This window comes from Monodelphis domestica, chromosome 1 (genome assembly GCF_027887165.1).
Source record: "Monodelphis domestica isolate mMonDom1 chromosome 1, mMonDom1.pri, whole genome shotgun sequence".
NCBI lineage: Eukaryota > Metazoa > Chordata > Mammalia > Didelphimorphia > Didelphidae > Monodelphis > Monodelphis domestica.
In genome coordinates this window covers 265,304,019-265,324,075 of record NC_077227.1, presented here as the reverse complement: position 1 = coordinate 265,324,075, position 20,057 = coordinate 265,304,019, and the positions used below count along the sequence as shown (strand labels likewise).

Here is a 20,057-nt window from a genome sequence, read left to right as displayed (position 1 = left end):
TTACTTACAAAAACCATTCCTAGGTCTTTTTTCCTCAATTGTAGATGAAGTTTGAAAGCAGTCAAGATATTGGACTGTAATAGTTGTTTTATGTTAGGTCTGTAAACTAGAGGCTAGCATAGCAGAATTGCTCCTCAAGGAAACTTCATGACTCCTATGTGAAAATTATATTAACTGGCAACTAATTCCCTACTATTTACCCTTATCCAAATCCAATTCTACCCTCCCCCCTCCACTTCAACATACTTTTACTCCTCAACACCTATTCTCTCTCTCTCTCTCTCTCTCTCTCTCTCTCTCTCTCTCTCTCTCTCTCTCTCTCTCTCTCTCTCTCTCTCTCTCTCTCTCTCTCTCTCTCTCCTCCTTCCCTCTCCCTCCTCTCCTCTCTCTCACTCCCTCTTTCTCACTTTCTCTTCCTCTCTCTCAATCCCCTCCCCCTTTCCCTCTCTACGTTTGTCATTACACAGTTAATGCTTACATTCTTATTCTCTCTAGTTTTAAGATTATTTTGAAAAAAGCCTCTCACACATTTCTCACTTGTCACACTATCTTAATGCATTTCATTCGAGAACTTCACTGTCTTCTTTCCTTTCCTTTCCTTTTATGCTTTTGAGATTTGTTTCTTCCTGGACAGTTCACACCTACCTATCTTTTAATCTAGATTATAATTTTCCTTTCCTCTCTTTTCTGAGAAAATTGGGGATGAACTACCAATGCTGAATTATTAGGTGTTGGTGCCAGGTTATGCTCTAAAAAATTTACCTCAGTCTAATCTCTATTAAATAGGTAATGAAAGTTGATTTCAACAGAGTTTCTGTGGGACAAATCTAAAAATCTGGAGGAGAAAGTGACTTAACTTTTAAATCTGTTACAGAATTTAAAAAAAAATAATAAAGATTCCTCTCCACTTAATCACTGAAAAGTTTTAAAATTCATTTTAATAATTCAGAATTACAGTTTGGGGGCAAGGTATGTAACTCCCTCCTTCAATAGTCCCAACAGCCCCCACACCATACACACCATCACCCCGGTCTTATTCTTGAACCAAAAATGTGGTTTGTTCTTCGTTTTTTAATTAGTCTGAAAGAGTCCAGAGATCTCCCCCACCCCCACTCTCACCCTCACAAGTTGATAAACTTGACGGAAGGTTTGGAATATTTTAAAGTAGCAAACCCGAGGGAGTGGATATGGGGGTAGGGAAAGTTAAATGAGCAACATGCAGAGATTTCAGAATATCCGTCATATTTTGAAAACTAGATGCAAATGTCAGAAATAATTTGATTCTGGTTTATTTATTTTCTTATCTTTAACCTTCTTAATAAAAGATTTAATAAGCATATTAAAAATCATCCAAACATAGCAATTTTAAACCGTTGGCTTATGGTGCAAACAACCCACTAAATACCAAAACTCAAAATTAATGAAAATATATTCAAAGACACAGAAAATTGAATGAATAGAAATTACATTGGAAGCTCAAGGACTTACTGAAAATCAGGAGTTAGATTTTTCATCCAAGGAGTTCTTTTTTTCCCCCTACAAAAGGTCTAAGGCTTTCAGTTCAACAGACCATCCACCCACCAGAAACTAGTCGCTTTGTCCCGAACTAGACTGGGGTTTTCTGGGACTGTACCTGTGACAGAGCTGCTCTGAAATTTCCAAATTGACAAGAAGAGACTGGTAAGTAAAGAGCATGTTCTTACAGGTGAAGAGCAATTTAGCAACTTTTCCATTAGACACCCAGGAGAAAGCTGGTCTGTTACCAAAGGCTGCAAAGTCTGTGCAGAATTCCTCCAGAAAGAAACAGAAAGTCCCCCTTTTTTTGTTCTTGTTCTCTCTCTCTCTCTCTCTCTCTCTCTCTCTCTCTCTCTCTCTCTCTCTCTCTCTCTGCTCTCTCTGCTCTCTCTCTCTCTCTCTCTCTTCTCTCTTCTCTCTCTCCTCTCTGTCTCCTCTCTCCTCCTCTCTCCTCTCTCTCAGATCCAATCTTTGCTTCAACCCCAGCATATTGCTAAACTAAAGGGAAATTCTCTTTGATAAAGAGGTGTTTCCAGCTTCTGGGTTTTTAAAACCTAAATCTATATTCAAATCTGGCTGAAGGTGTGTTGTGGGATTTATGAAAGCCTCTTAAAGGGGTAAATTTACCAAACCGTGACAAAATCATCACAATCTGACTTTAGATAGCTGAAGTGGATGAGAATTTTAAAGAGACCCTTGTTTATTTAAGTAACACTGTCCATTTCTGTCTCTGGGTTTATTGGCCCCCACGCTTATCCCGAAGTTATTGAACTGAAGGAAAAGCAAGGGCTAGAAGCTGTCTCTTTCAGCCCCCCTATACGTGGAAAGGAGTCTACATGCTTCATTGCCCTACAAGCTCTTCTAGTAGAGTCCAAACTCTAACATTTTTCAGGGAAAACATCCACCAGACTTAATATAAGGCTTTAAGCTTTTCCTATAAGGCAAGGTAGAAACCTTTCTTACTGGAGAATTTAGCTTATTTATTAAGAAAACAGGCTTCTCTGGGAAAGTGTCTTTGGTCACATTTCCTGATGTCTACCTCACATAACTTTCTCCAAGGCCTCCCTTCATTACAATCTATCTCTCTTGCCATATACTCTACATTTCCTTTTTCTGGAATCCAATCCCTAAAATATTACATTCCTCTAAAACATCATGTTGTGCAAAAACATGAAGTCTGTGATTTTTTTTCCCCAAGATAGTCAAATATTGTTTTGGATGGTAGTATGGGAGAGAAATGGGGAGGGAGAGAGACTTCAGGGTTGATGATGTTAAAATTGGAGTTCGATGTCTGTTATTTATTTATATTTTTGCCATAATCATATCTCTTTCCCATGGAGATAGACGAATACATTGGAGTCTATGGCAGGGATGAGTGTGTATTTGTTTCTGGGCAAGGATGGTGACTTATATAAATGGTAGCTGGTTGTATAGGATTCAGTGGATAAATGGGGGCGGAGGGAAAGAGAGAAGGAAAGAGAGAACGAAAGAGGACTGCGCTCCTCCTCTTCTCTCCCCCTTCTTCCCCCCCGCCCCCCCCCCCCCAAATCATACAGATCAAGTCCGGTCTCAGTGAGTCCGGACTCCTGACAGAAAATTCATACTCAATCTCCTCGCCGGAACTAGGGACTGTGAGAGGTTAGAGGCAGGGTTGGGAAATATCACCTTTCCAGACAGACTAGTGCTGAAGCCTCTCAGTCAGCACAACTCTCACAACTGAAGTCAGTCTCTCCTGCCCGTCTCCTGCCTGGAAGATGGAGGGATTCAAAGAAGAGGCAGAAAGCTCTGCCCCAGGGAAGCAGGCAAAGCCAACTGCTGAAAGCCCGGCTGCAGATTGCTTTCTGACTCTCACGAATTCACATAATTCATTAATTGCTGTAAATCCCAAGGACAACCACATTTGATTACACATACAGTATAAGAACTAGCAACAAAGAGACGAATTAATTACCAACTTCATTAACATAGGTCCCCAAATTAAAACCATTGAGGTTTTATTTGGGTCGGCTTGTGGGGGGAAGGGGAGGGAATTGTTGAGCGGGTGGTAAAGAGGTTTAATTTTTTTTTTCCTGGGGTGCGGGTCCGTAGTGGCGATTTTTCCAATGATAACTCCCCACTCCCACCTTTTTTGGTTTCCCGCCTTCCCTCACCCCGCCTTTGAGCCCAATTTGTTTCTGTTTCTTCTAAAATCCAGATATGCTTTAAATTTGCCATTTCCCTGTCCAAAGTCTAAGGCAAAAGGTTAACACCTTGTGGGCTGTACTTTCTTTCTTTCCTATTCAAATTCTCCTTTTGACATTACTCCGACCCATACCTCTACTCCTTCAGTTTCTTTCAAGTCTTTTGGAGCTGTCGCTTTTGGTCACATAGCTATTTAACTTAAATTTTTTTTTACCTTTAATTACTTGGTTCGTTGAAAAATATTTTGAGGTACATTTTTCATCTTCCATTCTAACAGTTAATATTCCATATAGGAGACCCGATCCTCAAACTATAATATGAATTATCTTTCCAAATCTGCTTGTTTCTTGAATTCTAAACTTATCAATGAAGCAGTCCCTTGGGCTAGAAACCGCACAACTAGAATGATCACTTATAGTCTGGCTTCTTCTAGTTCAGTTACTTGGTTGGGACTTCGTGAAAAACGAGTTGGTGAAGCTGGTAGGGCTTTTAGCTTAGTTTACTTGTTAATATTCTTATTTTTGTCTCATTAACATTCTCTCTCTCTCTCTCTCTCTCTCTCTCTCTCTCTCTCTCTCTCTCTCTCTCTCTCTCTCTCTCTCTCTCTCTCTCTCTCTCTCTCTCTCTCTCTCTCTTCCCCCCCATCTCTATTTCTCTTGCCTTGTATCTTAGAGTCCCTCCTCCACCCTTTTTCTTCCCTCAGCTTAGTCTCACCCTGTTTGATACTGCAAATTCTTGTTTTTGACATGCTTTTTGCGTCTGATCCAAACACTTCTTGGCAGCTTTGACTGGGCATTGCCCATATTTACCAACCTCCCCCTTTCTCCCTTTCCAAATGTTTACTTAAATATTTTTGTGCTCCAATCTTAGATTTCACTTGTTTCCTCTTCCCTAGCAAAGGGAAAGAAAAAAGGAGGAAGAAAGGGGAGAAAAAGGTAACACGATCTCTGCTGTCCATCATTTTAATTGTACAATTAGTTCATATGCTCTGGCCCATAATGTATATTTTAAATCTAGCATAGTTTCTTTTATGTATATTCTATGTAATTTTGGGAGCTGTTATTTGTTGCCTCGTCGTCCCCCTGGTGCAGCAGTGGCCTGTTTTCCTCCCCCTGTTGTGTGTTTTTATTATTTTCCCTCTGGCTTAGATGTGTCAATCATTCTCTCCCTGCCATTGGTTGGAGAGTTTGCGTCAAAAAGTTGCCAGAGAGGCGCTTTCTCAGCAAATCTCCCTGAGAGAGGAACGGACCTCAGCTCCAACTAAGTCTCCACTAGTATTAAAAATAAAAAACATTAGACCATACCCTACAACATCTACTTTGTATGTAACCCACTCCAGTTAAAGAACTGTAAAGTGGGGTAGTCTTTTTCTATCTTTTTATTCTCCCCCTCCCTTTTTTTTTTGCCTTTTTTGGTTTGTTTTTTGTTTTTGTTTTTGTGGGTTTTTTTTTTCCTCGACTTCTAATGAGAAGGTGAAGAATGCAAGATTTCTAACATACTACTCTTGATTTCTTTTAGGACAGCTGTTTATTGGAATTTGAGAGGATATTTTGATCATTTTTTTTTCCAACCTTCAATGCCGCTTTAAGGTAAGTGGATCTATCTTTCGGTATCGCTGACTATCGCTGGCGGTATAGCGTTCTTCTCCTAAGTAAAGAGAGGCCCACAGTTCGCTAGTATTTGTATGTATATATGTATGTATGTGACCGTGTATGGGGCGGGGTAAGCATTCGAGGTTTAATATAGTTTAGTTAAGTAGAATGCGCGGTCTTTGGTGATGTAGAGGGATCCCCGATCCTCGGATAGCAAGCTGCCTTAGTTCTTCGAAATAGTTGAATATGTGGAAAGGTGGAGCCGGGAAGCTAGTTTTTAAAATAATGTGTTAATCGTTGGCAATTGCCTTCTGCTCACTGAGGTTTTTAAAATTAAAACCAATAATGTTTTTGGAGTCAAATGAAAACGATAGCAAAAGAGGAGGGGAAAGGAATCTTCTGAGCCAGATCCATAGTCACCCCAGACTTCCTAGCTTCTTCCTTGCCCCGAAATCCAGAATCCTTTCCTCCTCCCTAATGAACATGAAAAGAGACCAGAGCAGATAAATGAGGAGGCGGGGAAAGCATTTACCCACTACCTACCTACCTACCTACCTTCCTTCCTTCCTTCCTTCCTTCCTTCCTTCCTTCCTTCCTTCTTCCTTCCTTCCTTCCTTCCTTCCTTCCTTCCTTCCTTCCTTCCTTCCTTCCTTCCTTCCTTCCTTCCTTCCTTCCTTCCTTCCTTCCTTCCTTCCTTCCTTCCTTCTCTCTCTCTCTCTCTCTCTCTCTCTCTCTCTCTCGCTCTCTCTCTCTCTCTCTCCTCTCTCTCTCAGTTCCCTTCCTTTTTTTTTTTTCTCATTCTCTACCGAAGATGCGAACTGATCAACAGGATTTTAATTTGACATGGAGATTGGATTTGCCCCCTTTTGGCCTATTCCTATTGCTCCTACCCCCCCCCCCCTTATGGGGGATGATGAGTGGAATTAAATCCTTCACCTCCAAGATATTGACAAACAGATTGCTGCCCAAGACTTTGATCAATAGACTCCGCCAAGGAAAGTAATTTTGCAAACATGAATTTGACCGAGGAGAGCTCGGGGCTATAACAAAGACAAGGAAAAGCTGAATACAGATTGCCCTCTCAGAATACCTTGGGTGGAGTAAATTAAGTGCCCGGTTTCCTCTCTCATCCTCGAAGTCCGTCGTAGGTGATTTGAAGTTGGTGGAAAGAATCGTTTTGGTTTGTGTTGCTGGCTTACTTCGTTCATTCTTTAATTTGGGACAGGAAAATTGGGCAGCACTTTGCACTAAAAGACAGATAACCTAGGTACCAGGAAAGCAGCCTCACTGGTATTGCAAACTCAGAATCACTGGATTCTGAAAAATTCGTGAGCCTCAGCCCCTAGGGATCCATTACTCAATCAGCCTAAACTAGAGCTTACAGACTAGTTCTGGGAAATAATTGAACACCTATGTAGACTCTGCACAGCACTCTTAAGGTAAAGTGGTCTAAAAAACTCATCTAGCATCATATACATGTTAATATGTTTATGCATTAGTAAAAAATGCTTAAAAGTTCTATCATGTATTACTTTAAAAAATAAAAAAAAAAACTTGTTCTTCCTGTCACAATCACGTTGATATAGTTATTGTTTTATAACTAGTTAGGTGAAGGGGTGTACCAGGCCTGGGGGTGGGGGTGGGGATGAGGGAAGAGAAGAAGTCAGATTTCTCAAAAAAAAAAAAAATCCAAAGTTCTGGGTCTACTTTTTAAAAGAGAAAATGGAGAAATTCCATCCTAGAGATTTTCCCATCCTAGGGAATCGGCTCTAACAACTTTAAAAGAATCCGAAAGTTTTACATTATATCTTTAGGGGAGCAAGAAAGGAGAAAGAAAGAGAGAGATTCCTCTCAATTCTCCCCCCTCCCAGAGAAGAAACCAAAAGAAAAGTATTGCTCAGATCATTATTTGAGTCTGTCCCAAATAATAACTAGTCAAGTATAAATTCCAAGTCCATTTCTTTCTCTTTCAGGAGAGAAAATGTTAGTTGATTCCCAAAGGCCTAAAACTTTGCGGGCAGTTAAAAGGAGGGAGGCAAAGAATCGGGTTTGTCTGCTTCTTTCTCCTTCTAACAAACAGCATGCTAGTCTATATAGGTTTTGTTTCATTTCCATCATGCAGAAAATTAATCAGCACAAATGATCAGCCGAGCTGGGGATGGCGTCCTGTAATTAGGGAACGTGTGCCCCTCGGATTATCTCGTTAGTTTATCAAGAAAACATTTATTATAATTAATTCTTGGACGGGATAATTATTATTGAGCGAGGACAGAGCAACTGTTAGATAGGGTCCTTGTAAAGGAAAAGGGGGAGGGGGCGACAGATTGCGCGAATTGGCCGTGGGATATAAGCCTGTCATTCGGCCAGGACCAGGGTCAGTTCAGCAAGTTCGCTCCACCGACTGAGCTGCTGGGCAGGTAGGACACAAAGCGAACTTTATCATGATTTACAAGAGGCAGACCAGGGTCTTTTATCTATTCATTCAGGGAGCAGATTTTCTTCTTGAATATACTATTTATATAAAAGACATCGCCACGCAAGACATATTGGGGCTTATATTTTTAAAAAGTAATTCCTCCCTTTATCGCCTCTCCTTAAAGGGGAAGGGAGAACGTACTTTCCAGGGAAGAATCTTTAACTGATTGACTTTTAAGGTAGACCTTAGAGATGGAAGCGCAGAAATATGGTTTTTTGAGGGAAAACTGTTTTTTAGTGTGACTATTATTACTTAACTTGTAGTTATTTTTGTTTGTTTTTTGTTTTTAAGCAGTGCAAGTAAACCTGAGAAAACAGTTTACTTCTGAGATTGTTAAACACAAACGGTTAGGACTTTAATAGGTTAACGAAAAAGGCCTAGAGTCTAGTTATAATGGTGCTTTATTATGCCCATTCATTTTGGTGAAGGGAAATATTATGTTAATAGAAAGCATATATGGTATTTTTAGTTATATGTGTGAGTATAGATACAAACTACTTCTCCCTCCCCTTCACACTTCCTTAGTTCTTAGATGAACTATATAATACTATTTTATTTCTTTTGAGCTCTCAGAGCTTTAAAAGAGAAGAGTATTATTGTTTTATTTTTAAAAACTTTAAAAATGTTTTTAACATATTTCAAGAAATTCTTTAAAAAGAAAGGTAAATTCACTTTCTTCCTAATGAAATGGACCTAAAAGAAAATGCAAAGTCTTTGTTGTTCAAATTTATTTTAATGTTCGGGAAAATATGAGTTTCTCTCTTTTTTCCTCTGGCAAGGATAAGAAGGAATGTCATTTCATTGTGCGAAGTTGAGAAAAGTAATATGGCATTGTTTCTTTTGTTAATTTTAATAAATAAAATCTATAATTTTCCAAACTCTTTAAACATTCATCTGTGAGACCTTACCCCCTTGATAGCTTGGGCAATTTAACTCAAACAGTCCCTAGGACAGGTCATTTTGGCAGTTCTAAAAGTGAGAAAGGAGTTGTCTCAAGCTTGTGTCCGCCATTTTGAAGAAATCTCTTGCTTCACCAAAGTTGTAAAGTAAAGAGATCCTTACAGGATGGGTGGCACAAATCATGTAATGCCAGAGTTTGAAGCTGTCACCATGAGTTAATGTCCAGTTTTAGAAGCCTGTACTGGGGGGAGAAAGTGGAGAAAGTAAATAGCCATTCCTCCTTTTCCTTTCTTTCCTTCTCCTTTCTTGTCTCTTATCCTCAGAGAATTGTTGGAGACTTTCAGAGTGAAGAGACATTCTTTTAGTTTGGCAACCTTGGGTCACTTTTTTCTCTCTATTTTAGAAAAAAAAAAGAAACCCTAAATAAATTTGGGGGAAGGAGAGAAGTCAGGCAAATGAAACAGGAAATTATCCAGGCTTGCTTTGGAGCCCAGTGTCCCAATACTTGCATTCTGCAAACTGCAGCCTCCACACTTCAAATTCATCATAGAAACTAGGCAACACTGATGGTGCAAAATAGGACCACAGGCATAATATTCCTAAACAGGAACATAATTAAAATTTCCAAGGTGTGTTTTTATATTACTATAACCACAGTACTTCCTTACTGAGCACTGAGAAAGTTTAGATGTTTGATGAGTTTTGATTGGAAGTTAAATATTTATTTGTTTAGCCTTAGCTCTTTAGACACATATAATCAAGGCTCACAGAAAACCTAACAAATCTTACTTACCTCAAATCTAATTACCAAGTGTACCAATTAGGTGAAAATGATTACTGGAAATGACTTAAGATGTGGAATGATAGTGGTTGGGAAGTTTTCTCCAGTTTATCTATTAGCAAGTTGATATTTCAAATCCTAAACACACCAGCATTTTAGGTTCCCAGCAGCTGATAGCCATAAAAAGCCGGGGTAATTAAAACCTCCGTTGGTGGAATGGCAACAGGCTGGGAGAGATAGGTTTCTTGAATTGTTTCTTTGTTTCTCACCACTGGGCTTTGTTATCAGCATTATTTATTTAGCCAAGAAGATCTTTGTCTCTGCAAATGGCCCCAATCAAGTTTTGTTTGAGACAATTAGCAAGAGCCAACCAAGAAGTCCTATGCAAATGCAGGGATAGGAATGCAATGTGTGCATTTGAAGGCCTGGGGTTTTGTCCTTGGGTTAGGCAGATTGCAATTACTTTCAGGGGTGTAACTTTTTTTTTTTAAGTTGTGGGTGGGGGTGGGGAAAACATGTTTATCCGATCAACATCCCCTCTGGTCCCAAAGGCTGCTGGGGGCTTGGGAGTCCTTTAAGAGCCAAAGGATTCTTTAACCTCTGAACCTTTCTCCAGCCTGTCATCGGAGATAAAAGATCTGCACTAGACATCTCAGTTAACTAGGACTTTAAAAATTATTATTATTATCTGTTTGTTTTCATCTTTAGAAACACTAGGTTTAAGCCTAGCCAGCAGGGACCCTGAATCCAACAGCACCAGAGGACGCGAGACCTTACTGCCGGGTCTCCATTTTGGCCAACTTTTCTCCTCCAAACTTTAGCATGATGTCTTATCTTAAGCAACCACCTTATGCAGTAAATGGGCTGAGTCTTACCACCTCTGGAATGGACTTGCTTCATCCCTCCGTAGGCTATCCTGGTAAGAATGGCTGCGCCACTCCCCATACTTCCACCTCAGTAGAAAACCCACAAGGGATCTAATAAAAATATCCCTACACTTTGGGTTTACTTCTCTTCCTGAGAGAGAGGCAAAACAACTTCTGAACTTTCCACTGAATGAAAACTTTTTTCAGTCCCTCCATTCCCTCTCTACCCTCACTTCTTCAGATGGAGGAACTACCTGGAACTAGAGAGAAGGAAAGATGAGGAGAGGAAAAGAGGGAGGAGGTTGATCTGCAGTAATTGAAAGACATCTGTTTCACTTTGTTGGACTGCGTTGCCTGAACAATTACAGCCAGTTCGGAAAGTTTGAGTTGGGAATGCCTGGCTCTGTGCCACACTCCCCCCAAGTCTACTGACTTCTGAAGCCCAGTAATAATAGCTTATTTATTTATTTATTTATTTATTTATTTATTTTGCTCTCCTTCCTTGGTTCTTCTTTTGTGGCTTCTGTTTTACAGATTTCTTCCCACTTCCCTCTGTCCTCTCACATCCCCCCAGCACAAGTCACACAATTGTGCCAATTCGTAACTAGATGCAGGCAATTTTCTCAGGACTGTAAAAGGTTATACTGATTTTTTTTCTTTTCTTTTTTTATTCATAGCTGAATTTAAATTACAAGTAAAACTCTCTTACTCTTTTGGTACCTATATCATTAATACCCATTTGGGACTAGGAGGCCCTCTGAAGCTTCAGAGAGGTGATTCTGTGACAGGCAGGAACTGGAAGCCAGATTTTCTGAAGTCCAGTGACTCTTGACTTGGAGCTCTTGGAGCCATGAGAGACTCATGTCCTTCTGAATTGTTATTTGGGAATTTCATTGGGCCTTCTTTTTTTCTCTCTTTCAAAAAAGTAAAGTACAAGCAAGAGGCCATTCTGATTTTACTGGGTTTGGGTTGTCTGAAAGCAAATCTGCAGGGCATAGACATCCTCTTCTTATAAGGCAAAAGCTCGGCATGTATGCTGCTGGTTAATGGGATCTGTAACTGGGAGAGAAAGGGAGGGAGCCAGAACAATGGGGACTGGCAGGCTCTGAGGAGTGGCAATGGCACCAGGAGTCTCTCTAATGAGGTTGCTGCCAATGGGGAGGAAAGGAACGGGGCTGCTGGTGTCAGCAGTATGTTGGCTAAAAAGGGGTGTTTGGTTGAAAGGGTGATTGGGGGTATATCCCCCCACTGCATTTAGGAGGCTGCTCTGCTACTCTAAAAGCTGTCATCACCTTCTCGTCCTTTAGCAACCCCCAGAAAACAGAGGCGGGAGAGGACCACCTTCACCCGTGCTCAACTGGATGTGTTGGAGGCACTGTTTGCCAAGACCCGATATCCAGACATTTTCATGCGGGAGGAAGTAGCACTGAAGATCAACCTTCCTGAGTCTAGAGTGCAGGTAGGGAAAGTGCTGGTACCATCTGCTTTCTTAGACCTATTGCATGCAACCTGGGGACACTTTCTCATTTTGTTCACCTTCATCTAATCTTCCTCAAACTTTTGTTCAGGCATTCCTTAGGGACCCAGAATAATCTCAATACTTTTGTTCAGTGACCCTCCCCACAACCAGAGAGGGGAGATAGACTTCTGTGGCCATTCTCCTACCTGGAAAACAGCTCCAATCTCCTTTTCTCCTACACCTTTCATTTCCTTTGGTCCTCCTCCTGGCTCCCACAAATTCATCTTTTCCAAGCCCCTCAGGTACAATGAGTGAAGCAAGAAGTGTGGGGTGAAGGGGCTCACTCACCATCAGTGAGAATGAGAGCAAAGACCCAGAAGATTTAATGTTTCTGGGGGGCAAAGAACTCAGAGACCACGTGGCTGGCAATGCTTGTGTATATATATTCCCCAACACTCTTATTTATTTGAAGAGCTATATAAATATGAGTTATTGTTGAATCAATCTAATTGAGTTTAATAAGCAATGTTAAGTGGTGGATTGACTCAAAGTGGAAAGATAAGTGTAAGTCCTGCCCCTTCCACATTCAGATTGTGTGGCCCCTTTCAAGTCCCTTAACCTCTGTGGGCACTGCATAATTTTCAAAGGCTATAAGTTAGAGAAGGTGGCTATCTGCACTAATTAGTAGGAGTTTCCTCACCTATGGAGTTCTCTATCAATGTAATCCTAGGTTTATTTCCTGCCCCAATCCCCATTCCTTATCTAATTGCACAACTTCTACCCTTTCTACCTATTCTGATGTACTCAAAATAAGAAATCAACCCAATGGAGTGAGCTGACTGAGGACTTGTTTTCACTTCCCTGTGCTTTACACAGAATTAGTCTAGGGCTCCATGAGCTATAGAATGTACACTTTGAAATGGCTCAGGGTGACTTCAGAAACCACCTTAACACCAACTCCTTTTTGCTCCAGCTCTCCACTCCATTTTCCCAAAGCTATGTTTGATGACTTAAGAGGTTTCTAGATTACTGCATGTCACCTAATACTAGTCCATTTAGGCAAGAATCAAACTCCAAATTTTCTTCTTTCTCAGAGAAGGCTTAGTATCTATCTAGAAAGAGTACCCACAAACCTGGAATTCCCCTTCATGCAGGGAGGGCAAGCTTTGCTGAAGGATTTAACCAGGAATGAGGTTCCAAGTCAAGGAAAGAAAGAAGAGAAAATGCAGTCTCCTTTTAAAATTTACTTATGGAGGAGGTTGGGTAAGACTTTGACCCTTCTGAAATTGCTCTCAAGGAAAATAAATGTAGAAAAAGGGGGTTTTCTACCTACTGGCTTTAGAAATGAACCTTAGGGCACTGTTCAAGTTAAAGTAGTCTTGTGCTGCCCTTAAGGATATTTCCTTCTGTGAGCTTTTAGTGATGTTCAATTCAATAGCTCACAAAGGAGAAAAGTAACTAGAATCTGTGTCATTTCAAAGCCTGACACACTTGACAATGTCTTAGCACCCTTACTTAAAGACAATTCGCCAATGACAGTGCAAGTGCAACCTCAGAAATGCCTATAATATTTCTGAGTAGTAAAAGCTGCCCAGATTTCAGAAATTTTAAGTCCAGTGTGCTGAAATCTTGAATTGGCCCTACAGAAAGTTCTGCTGTCTCAGCCCATTCAAGTTCTCACTCCTCCCTCACTTCACAAGAGTCCTGGTCATCTTGGGCCAGCACTTTCCCCACTTCTCCAAAAGGAGAGACAGGAGAACATTCAGCAGGTAATTGCTCTGAGTCCCTACCTATGGAGGCATTAACAAAAGAGTAAAGTGACAGGCCCATACCTGACACTGATGATCTACAAGATTGCTTCCACCTCTATAATCTATGACTAAATATTTAGATGGCAAACCCCTTGAGGACAGGTATCGATTGATTCTTTCTCTTTTTTCAGGATTTAGCATTGTGTTTGCATTGTAGATGTAGAGATACTAAATAAATACTTGAATGAATTGTGAAGGTGTTGCCATTTGGCATTTATTCACTTATATTCTGAAATATATGGACTGCGTGTTAGAAATTAAGGCCCCTTGTCAACCATATGATTTTTGTAGCTCTCTTAAAAGTCTCAGCTGTTCCCAAGTGCCTCATCCTGGAAGTAGAGGTGAATTCTAGTACTTAGGGCCAAAAGAAGCCTCTCTAGGACAGACTGATCTACAAACCCATGACTTTTCTTGTGTCAATAACGAGTAGTATTCAAATCCCACTCAATTCTCCAATCTTGGCAGCCAGAGGTTAGCAAAGCAGGCTTGTTTTCTGACCTTATTTATTTATAAGGGTAGCTTTTGGCCTGGGTGACCTCATCCTTTTGGCAGAGGTTATCATGGAAAAGTTCTGAAAGGGTTCTTTCCCCTATCTTTGTCTTTTTTTCCCTCCTTCTCAAGGTATGGTTTAAAAATCGAAGAGCCAAGTGCCGCCAACAGCAACAGCAACAGCAGAATGGAGGTCAAAACAAAGTTCGACCTGCCAAAAAGAAGAGCTCTCCAGTCAGAGAAGTGAGCTCAGAGAGTGGAACCAGTGGCCAGTTCACTCCCCCCTCTAGTACCTCAGTCCCAGCCATTTCCAGCAGCAGTGCCCCTGTGTCCATCTGGAGTCCAGCTTCCATCTCCCCACTCTCAGATCCCCTGTCCACCTCCTCTTCCTGCATGCAGAGATCCTATCCCATGACCTACACCCAGGCCTCAGGTTATAGTCAAGGATATGCTGGTTCAACCTCCTATTTTGGGGGCATGGACTGTGGATCTTATTTGACCCCTATGCATCACCAGCTTCCTGGACCAGGGGCCACCCTCAGCCCCATGGGCACCAATGCAGTCACCAGCCATCTCAATCAGTCCACAGCTTCTCTCACCACCCAGGGCTATGGAGCTTCGAGCCTGGGTTTTAACTCAACTACTGATTGCTTGGATTATAAGGACCAAACTGCCTCCTGGAAGCTAAACTTCAATGCTGACTGCTTGGATTATAAAGATCAGACATCCTCGTGGAAATTCCAGGTTTTGTGAAGACCTGTAGAATTCACCCTTCCCCTTTTGTTTCTGGTGATTTTTTTTTTAACATAATGGGCTGAACATTCCAGTTTTAGCCAGGTCTTGGTCGAACAAAGACACTTAGGCAAGAGCATGTTCAGATTCATCTTGTGATCGAAGCTCTGGGAAGAAATAGGAGGAAAAATGAAGGAAGGGCCTTAAAGGGGCAAATCAAATAGCAACTGAGAAGTGGACAAGGCCATCATTTACATGTGACCCATCTAATAGTTTTAGCTCTTTATTGGTTTTCTTGGTTTGTAAAGGTATGGGGAAAAAAAAATTCCAGCCATGGTCAACCAAATACAAACAAAAGCAACCCAAGTTCTTGAAGGAAAGGAAAGGAGGGGGAAGTGTCTTCACCAGAGGTTCCTAGTGTGTTAGCCAGTCTTGGTTAAATCTTAGGAATGGACAGTGTCTCTCTCAAGCTCATTCACGTTTCATGACCAACTGCTAGTTGGCACTGAAAAAAACTTTTCAGGGCTGTGTGAATTGTGCGACTGATTGTCCTAGATGCACTACTTTATTTAAAAAAAATGTTCATAAGGAGTCAATATGTAGTTTTTAAGAGACAATCAGTGTGTGTCTTATATAAATGGTACATCTGTTGTTTTTAATCTGTGCTAGACTTCAAAACTGTGATCTCCTGTATTGTATGCAACCTTGAACTCCGACTCTGCAGGGGTTCTTCTGTGATTAAATAGATTATAATTATAAGCAAAATTCAGAGCAACTGAATCTAAAAAGATTGCCTTTGGCCAGAGGTGAACTGCACTGAAACTTTTTACAACAAACTTTCACTGAATGGAAAATAAAAATGAGAGAGAGCCAGAGAGGAGAGAAACAAGAGGATACTAGCTCATCTGTTAATAACTTACTGATGGCAAAGCTATCAGTAAACAAATACACAAAGACATTGGTCAATTGCTCTGACCCTGATGAATTTAAACTGAGATCATTGTTGTTTATGCTTGCAGATGTTAACTGGAAAAGATATATATTATATATGCATAAACCTTTTTTCTTGGATTTGGCAGATATGTATAATTACATTAAAATGGTTCTAGCACAATTTGGGGTCTTCTTCCCTTTAATTTTACACAATGACTTATGGAAGGGAAACCACACCTTGACATAGAACCTCTATTTCCCAAAGCAAATGTCTTGAGGCAGAAATGAAACAGCAAAAATAGTTGCTGTTTTTTAATTTGAAATCACTAGCTATATTTCAGTGCCTAATGCAGTGCTCTGCACAGAGCTGGCCTCCAATAAAGGTTCCTGACTGACTGACTTTCATGAGGATTGCCCAGGGAAATGAAGTTAGCTTTCCCATTAAGCACTATTCTCTTCCTCCTCTCCTGGCCCCCAACACTCCAGCATCAGAACATTTAACAGGCTAGTGTTGTTTCTGCTTTCTATTTAAGATCTAAATATCTGATGATGAAAAGATGATTGAAGCCAGAAAACTATGATTATAACAGGTGATGTGAAATAGGGACCTGAGAATGTGAGAGAGGAGGAACCAAAACCCCCGAAGGTGCAAGAAAGCCTTTTGTTGTCATTCCCTATTTATTTATTTTTTGGTGGGGTTTTAAGGTGGAGGAGGGATTTGTAGAGAGGAGAATGACAAGAATTCCTTGTTCCTACTTGCTGTTTGGTTAAGGGGCCATTTCTTGAAGCTACTAAAAAATATTCTGCGGTAAACAGGGAGTGTAATCAGAATCTGAAAGCAATTCAGGCAGAAGTGATGTCTGAACAAAAGAGTTTTGGAAAAGTTTTGAAACCTATCATTTCAGCAGTTGAACACAAAGTGCCCTGGTCAGGTTTTCTTCTTTCAAAAAAGTGCTGAGAAAAATGGGTCCCTTTTCATGTCTTCCTGCATTTTGTAAAAACACCAGAAAAGACAGAAATGCAGCAGTGATGGTAGCAATTCCCTAGGCATAATCAACTTTTAAAAAAATTTTAGCTTTGTATTCTGTCTTGAAATTAGCCACATTTAAATGAACCAGAATTGTACTTTTATAGGAAAAGGATTAAACTGCCAGTTTCAACCATTTCCCCCTCCATCTAATATCACTTAAAATTGATTTGGTTGTACCCAGTTTTCTCTTTCTGGTTATGCAAATTGTTTTGAGCACTGTGTGATTTTTCCTAATAAATCATTTGCCTTTTTTTTTGTCTGCTAAAGGAAATGCATTAGTTTGCTTCCAACTCTGAATCAGAAACTTGATGGAGAAATTTTCCAGGACCTACTGATTATTGTCACTCTGTTGTACATTTAAGCTGAAGTGAAACTGGTGATCTTTTTATTTTTATTTATTTTTTTTTTATGGTTGTCCAGGTTCGGATTCTTAATCTGCCAGTAAAGAATTCTGATTCGTGTAAGATAATATAGGTTCTCACGTTTGCTTTCCGTTTTAGAATGCTCAATAAAGGGCTGGGTACTAAGTAACCTTTTTCTAAAAAAGGCCTGGGAGGCCCAAGGGGAAGACCGACAGACAGACAAAAACAGAGACAGAAACTGACTCAGAAACAGACAACTGACAAATCGGGCATGGGGTGGGGGCAGGAATGCTGCTGAGAAACGCTGCAGTGTAGTACTTGATGGTACTTGATAAAAACTTAAACTGAGGGGTCAAAATGAAAGGTGCCTAACACCCTCAGAAGACAATTTTCCCATCATCTGCGCAATTAAATATGAGAATGTCGAGGGAAATCCCATTGCAGTGGAGAAAGGATAAAGTTGGGAAGGAGAGAGGTTTGGTTTAAAGACACGCAGAGTGCATGTAGTCAAGTTTGGTTTTTATGGCAGGAATACTAGTAATAAAGAAGATGCTTGTACGCCCATAGCATCTCCGTGTAAAGGCTTCTGAGAGTACTTCAGCGACATCAGAACGCTGGAGAAACTAAATCCCCCTTCACTTCCCGGACTGAAAGGACCAAGCCTTAGAACTGCTGTCCTGGAGGGGGCGGGATGGAGGTAGTTTGGTTTTCAAAGATTTGTTCTCCCAAACCATTATCTTCTCTGCTAATGATTCTTGGTCCTTTGTATTTCACTTTGGGAGGGCTTCTTCGCCTAAGAGATAAGGGAAGAAATTCAATCAAGCCAATTAAGTTCCTGCTTTTGAAACCTTCAGATTACAGGTTCTGATATGGACACTTTCTTAGTTCCTCTCAATCATCGTTTTCCAAATATCCCGATTTTCCTTCCAGAACGTTTCTCCAATCTCTTCTTGTACCTGGATCTATGTTCTTCTGCAAATTGAGGACTCGGGGACTTATTGATAGGCAAACCTCAACTCTTCTAGGCCTTGACTCAGCGGGGAACTGCTGAGAAATGGTAGGGAGGTGCTTGGAGAGCAAGAAAGATACCAAACAACTAGGGATTTCAAACGCCTCCTTGTCCCTCCTCCCCCATCCCCAATCTTTGAGGGCGATTTTTCTTATAGGTCACGTTTCCTCCACCTTGGATTCCCCAGGAGACTTAGTGTTACCTGGGAAATGCAATCAAACGTCAACCCAGGAGTGCCTCAGGGCAGAAATCGAAGTTAGTCTAGACTGGGTCCACCTCCTTTCCTCCGCCCCGGACGCAGCTCTACTTGGGCTGGGGAAGGGGCGGGATCGGGTTCTAGAAAAATTCCCTCTCAATCCTGTACTTCTTTGCCCCTCCTCACGCTAGAAATCGGGCTGAGCTGGCCTAGAAGCCGGAACCTAGATATTTAAGAGACTTGTTTGCTTTTTAATGCCTTCTTCCCCCGGGTCCTGAGCCTAAGATAAGAGAAGATCCAGTCCGGGGAGGCGATGCTAGGAAAAAAAGCCATAAGGAGGGGAAACACACACACACACACACACACACACACACACACACACACACAACTTTGTGTGTGACTTCAAAGATGGGATCTGGTTCCTCAACCTCCTCATTCTTCTTATGACCACAGAATCCTTGCAGGAATCCCTATTCCCTAAGGAGATGAAGCCTGAGCCTTTTCTGCCCTGATTTACCTAGTCTTTACCTTATCCAAGATATTTTTCTTTTTAGAAGGAAAATGCCATTTTAAAACTCAACTCCTCCCCCCCTCCCCCCCCCATCCCCTCAGCTCAAAATTTGCCAGCCCTCTGGAAACTCAAAGCTCAGTTCCAGCTCTCCAAACAAGTGCACTCACAGACTATTTGAGTAAGGTCATAGGACCCATCAGGCCAGCCTTTGATGAACCTGGCCAAACCTAGCCCATAAGGTGGGGCCCATGCCATTGATTCTGCACCTGGAAAGAAGCACTGAGTCAGTAAACCTTTTGAGCATGACACGGGCACTGACCAGAATTTTGCGCTGGGCAGGAAGGGGACAGAGCGTGCTTACGCCATCTTTGGCTCTTGACACCCACTCATTAGTAACGCCGAGGAAATAATAACGATCGGTGTTGATCCGATCGGTGTTGATCCGGATGGTTAAATGCACCAGTTAGAAAGGCCCTAGCGGGTTAGGGAAAGGGGGAGGGGGGAGTCTGGTGACTGAAGGGGTTTTCGGACATCAAGAGAGAGTCTGGCGGGATGAGGAGGGGCTGTGGTTGGCTTTAGTGTTTCAGGTCTTTCTGGGAAGACGCCAGACGGCGGGGTGTGGCAGCCACCCGGGCCGCAAAGAGAACCAGGCTTCCATCTCCACAGGAGGAGAACTTCACTCCATTCAAAGTTTGCAACTTCCCGGGCTCGTCCGCCAGATGTGGCACAGAGACGCTACCCCCAGCTGAGTTGGGCTCTTCCCCACCTCTATTCTTAGCTTCTTCCCCTCCCCCAGGGAGCACCACTCAGAGAAACTGAGGGGACTTAAGCTTCTGAGTTGGGGAGTATTTTGTTAACTGGACTGGGTTCGCTGTTGGGGGCTTCAACAGACGCCTAAAGTATAGCCTCCCCGCCTCTCCCAGATACATTCCCCTCTTCTACCGCCCACCCTTTCCCTTTTTATGGATGTCTTTAATGTGTTGTTTTTAAAATGTGATATTATTTCTGCCTCCTCTGCCCCAAGAATGTGTTTAGCCATTTGCACCTTCTTGGGGGACCGCCTCTGCTCCAGTCCTCCCAGATGGGCGGCCACTAGCATCCTAGCTCCCCAGTGCCTGCCGCAGTCCTATTCTACTGTAGGGAGTAGTGCCTCCGTTGTCACCGTGGGTGGCGAACCTAAAACGATTTATTTACGCAGACTCGGAACGCGGCAG

The 20,057-nt window shown here is 41.7% G+C and overlaps 1 protein-coding gene across 3 annotated transcripts; it reads left to right on the top strand.

Annotated features, from left to right (window-relative positions):
• The first annotated feature begins 4,891 nt into the window (after positions 1-4,891).
• OTX2 (orthodenticle homeobox 2) lies at positions 4,892-17,031 on the top strand. Of its 3 annotated transcripts, XM_007472938.3 has the most exons (5): positions 4,892-5,017; positions 5,215-5,285; positions 10,154-10,364; positions 11,619-11,770; positions 14,203-17,031. In XM_007472938.3, exons 3-5 carry the CDS (start codon positions 10,268-10,270, stop codon positions 14,821-14,823), a joined length of 870 nt encoding a protein of 289 aa, XP_007473000.1. In that variant the 5' UTR covers positions 4,892-5,017; positions 5,215-5,285; positions 10,154-10,267; the 3' UTR covers positions 14,824-17,031. The 3 variants fall into 3 exon arrangements, with proteins under 3 accessions (XP_007473000.1, XP_056666776.1, XP_001368946.1); XM_056810798.1 differs by having other exon boundaries at positions 4,892-5,285; XM_001368909.3 differs by lacking the exons at positions 4,892-5,017; positions 5,215-5,285 and having other exon boundaries at positions 9,983-10,364.
• The last annotated feature ends 3,026 nt before the right edge of the window (positions 17,032-20,057 follow it).

Coding starts and splice junctions, on each gene's coding strand:
- OTX2 (XM_007472938.3), top strand. CDS start 10,268: ATGATGTCTTATCTTAAGCAACCACCTTATGCAGTAAATGGGCTGAGT. Junction 10,365..11,618: donor TCCCTCCGTAGGCTATCCTG/GTAAGAATGGCT, acceptor CTCGTCCTTTAG/CAACCCCCAGAAAACAGAGG. Junction 11,771..14,202: donor TTCCTGAGTCTAGAGTGCAG/GTAGGGAAAGTG, acceptor CTCCTTCTCAAG/GTATGGTTTAAAAATCGAAG.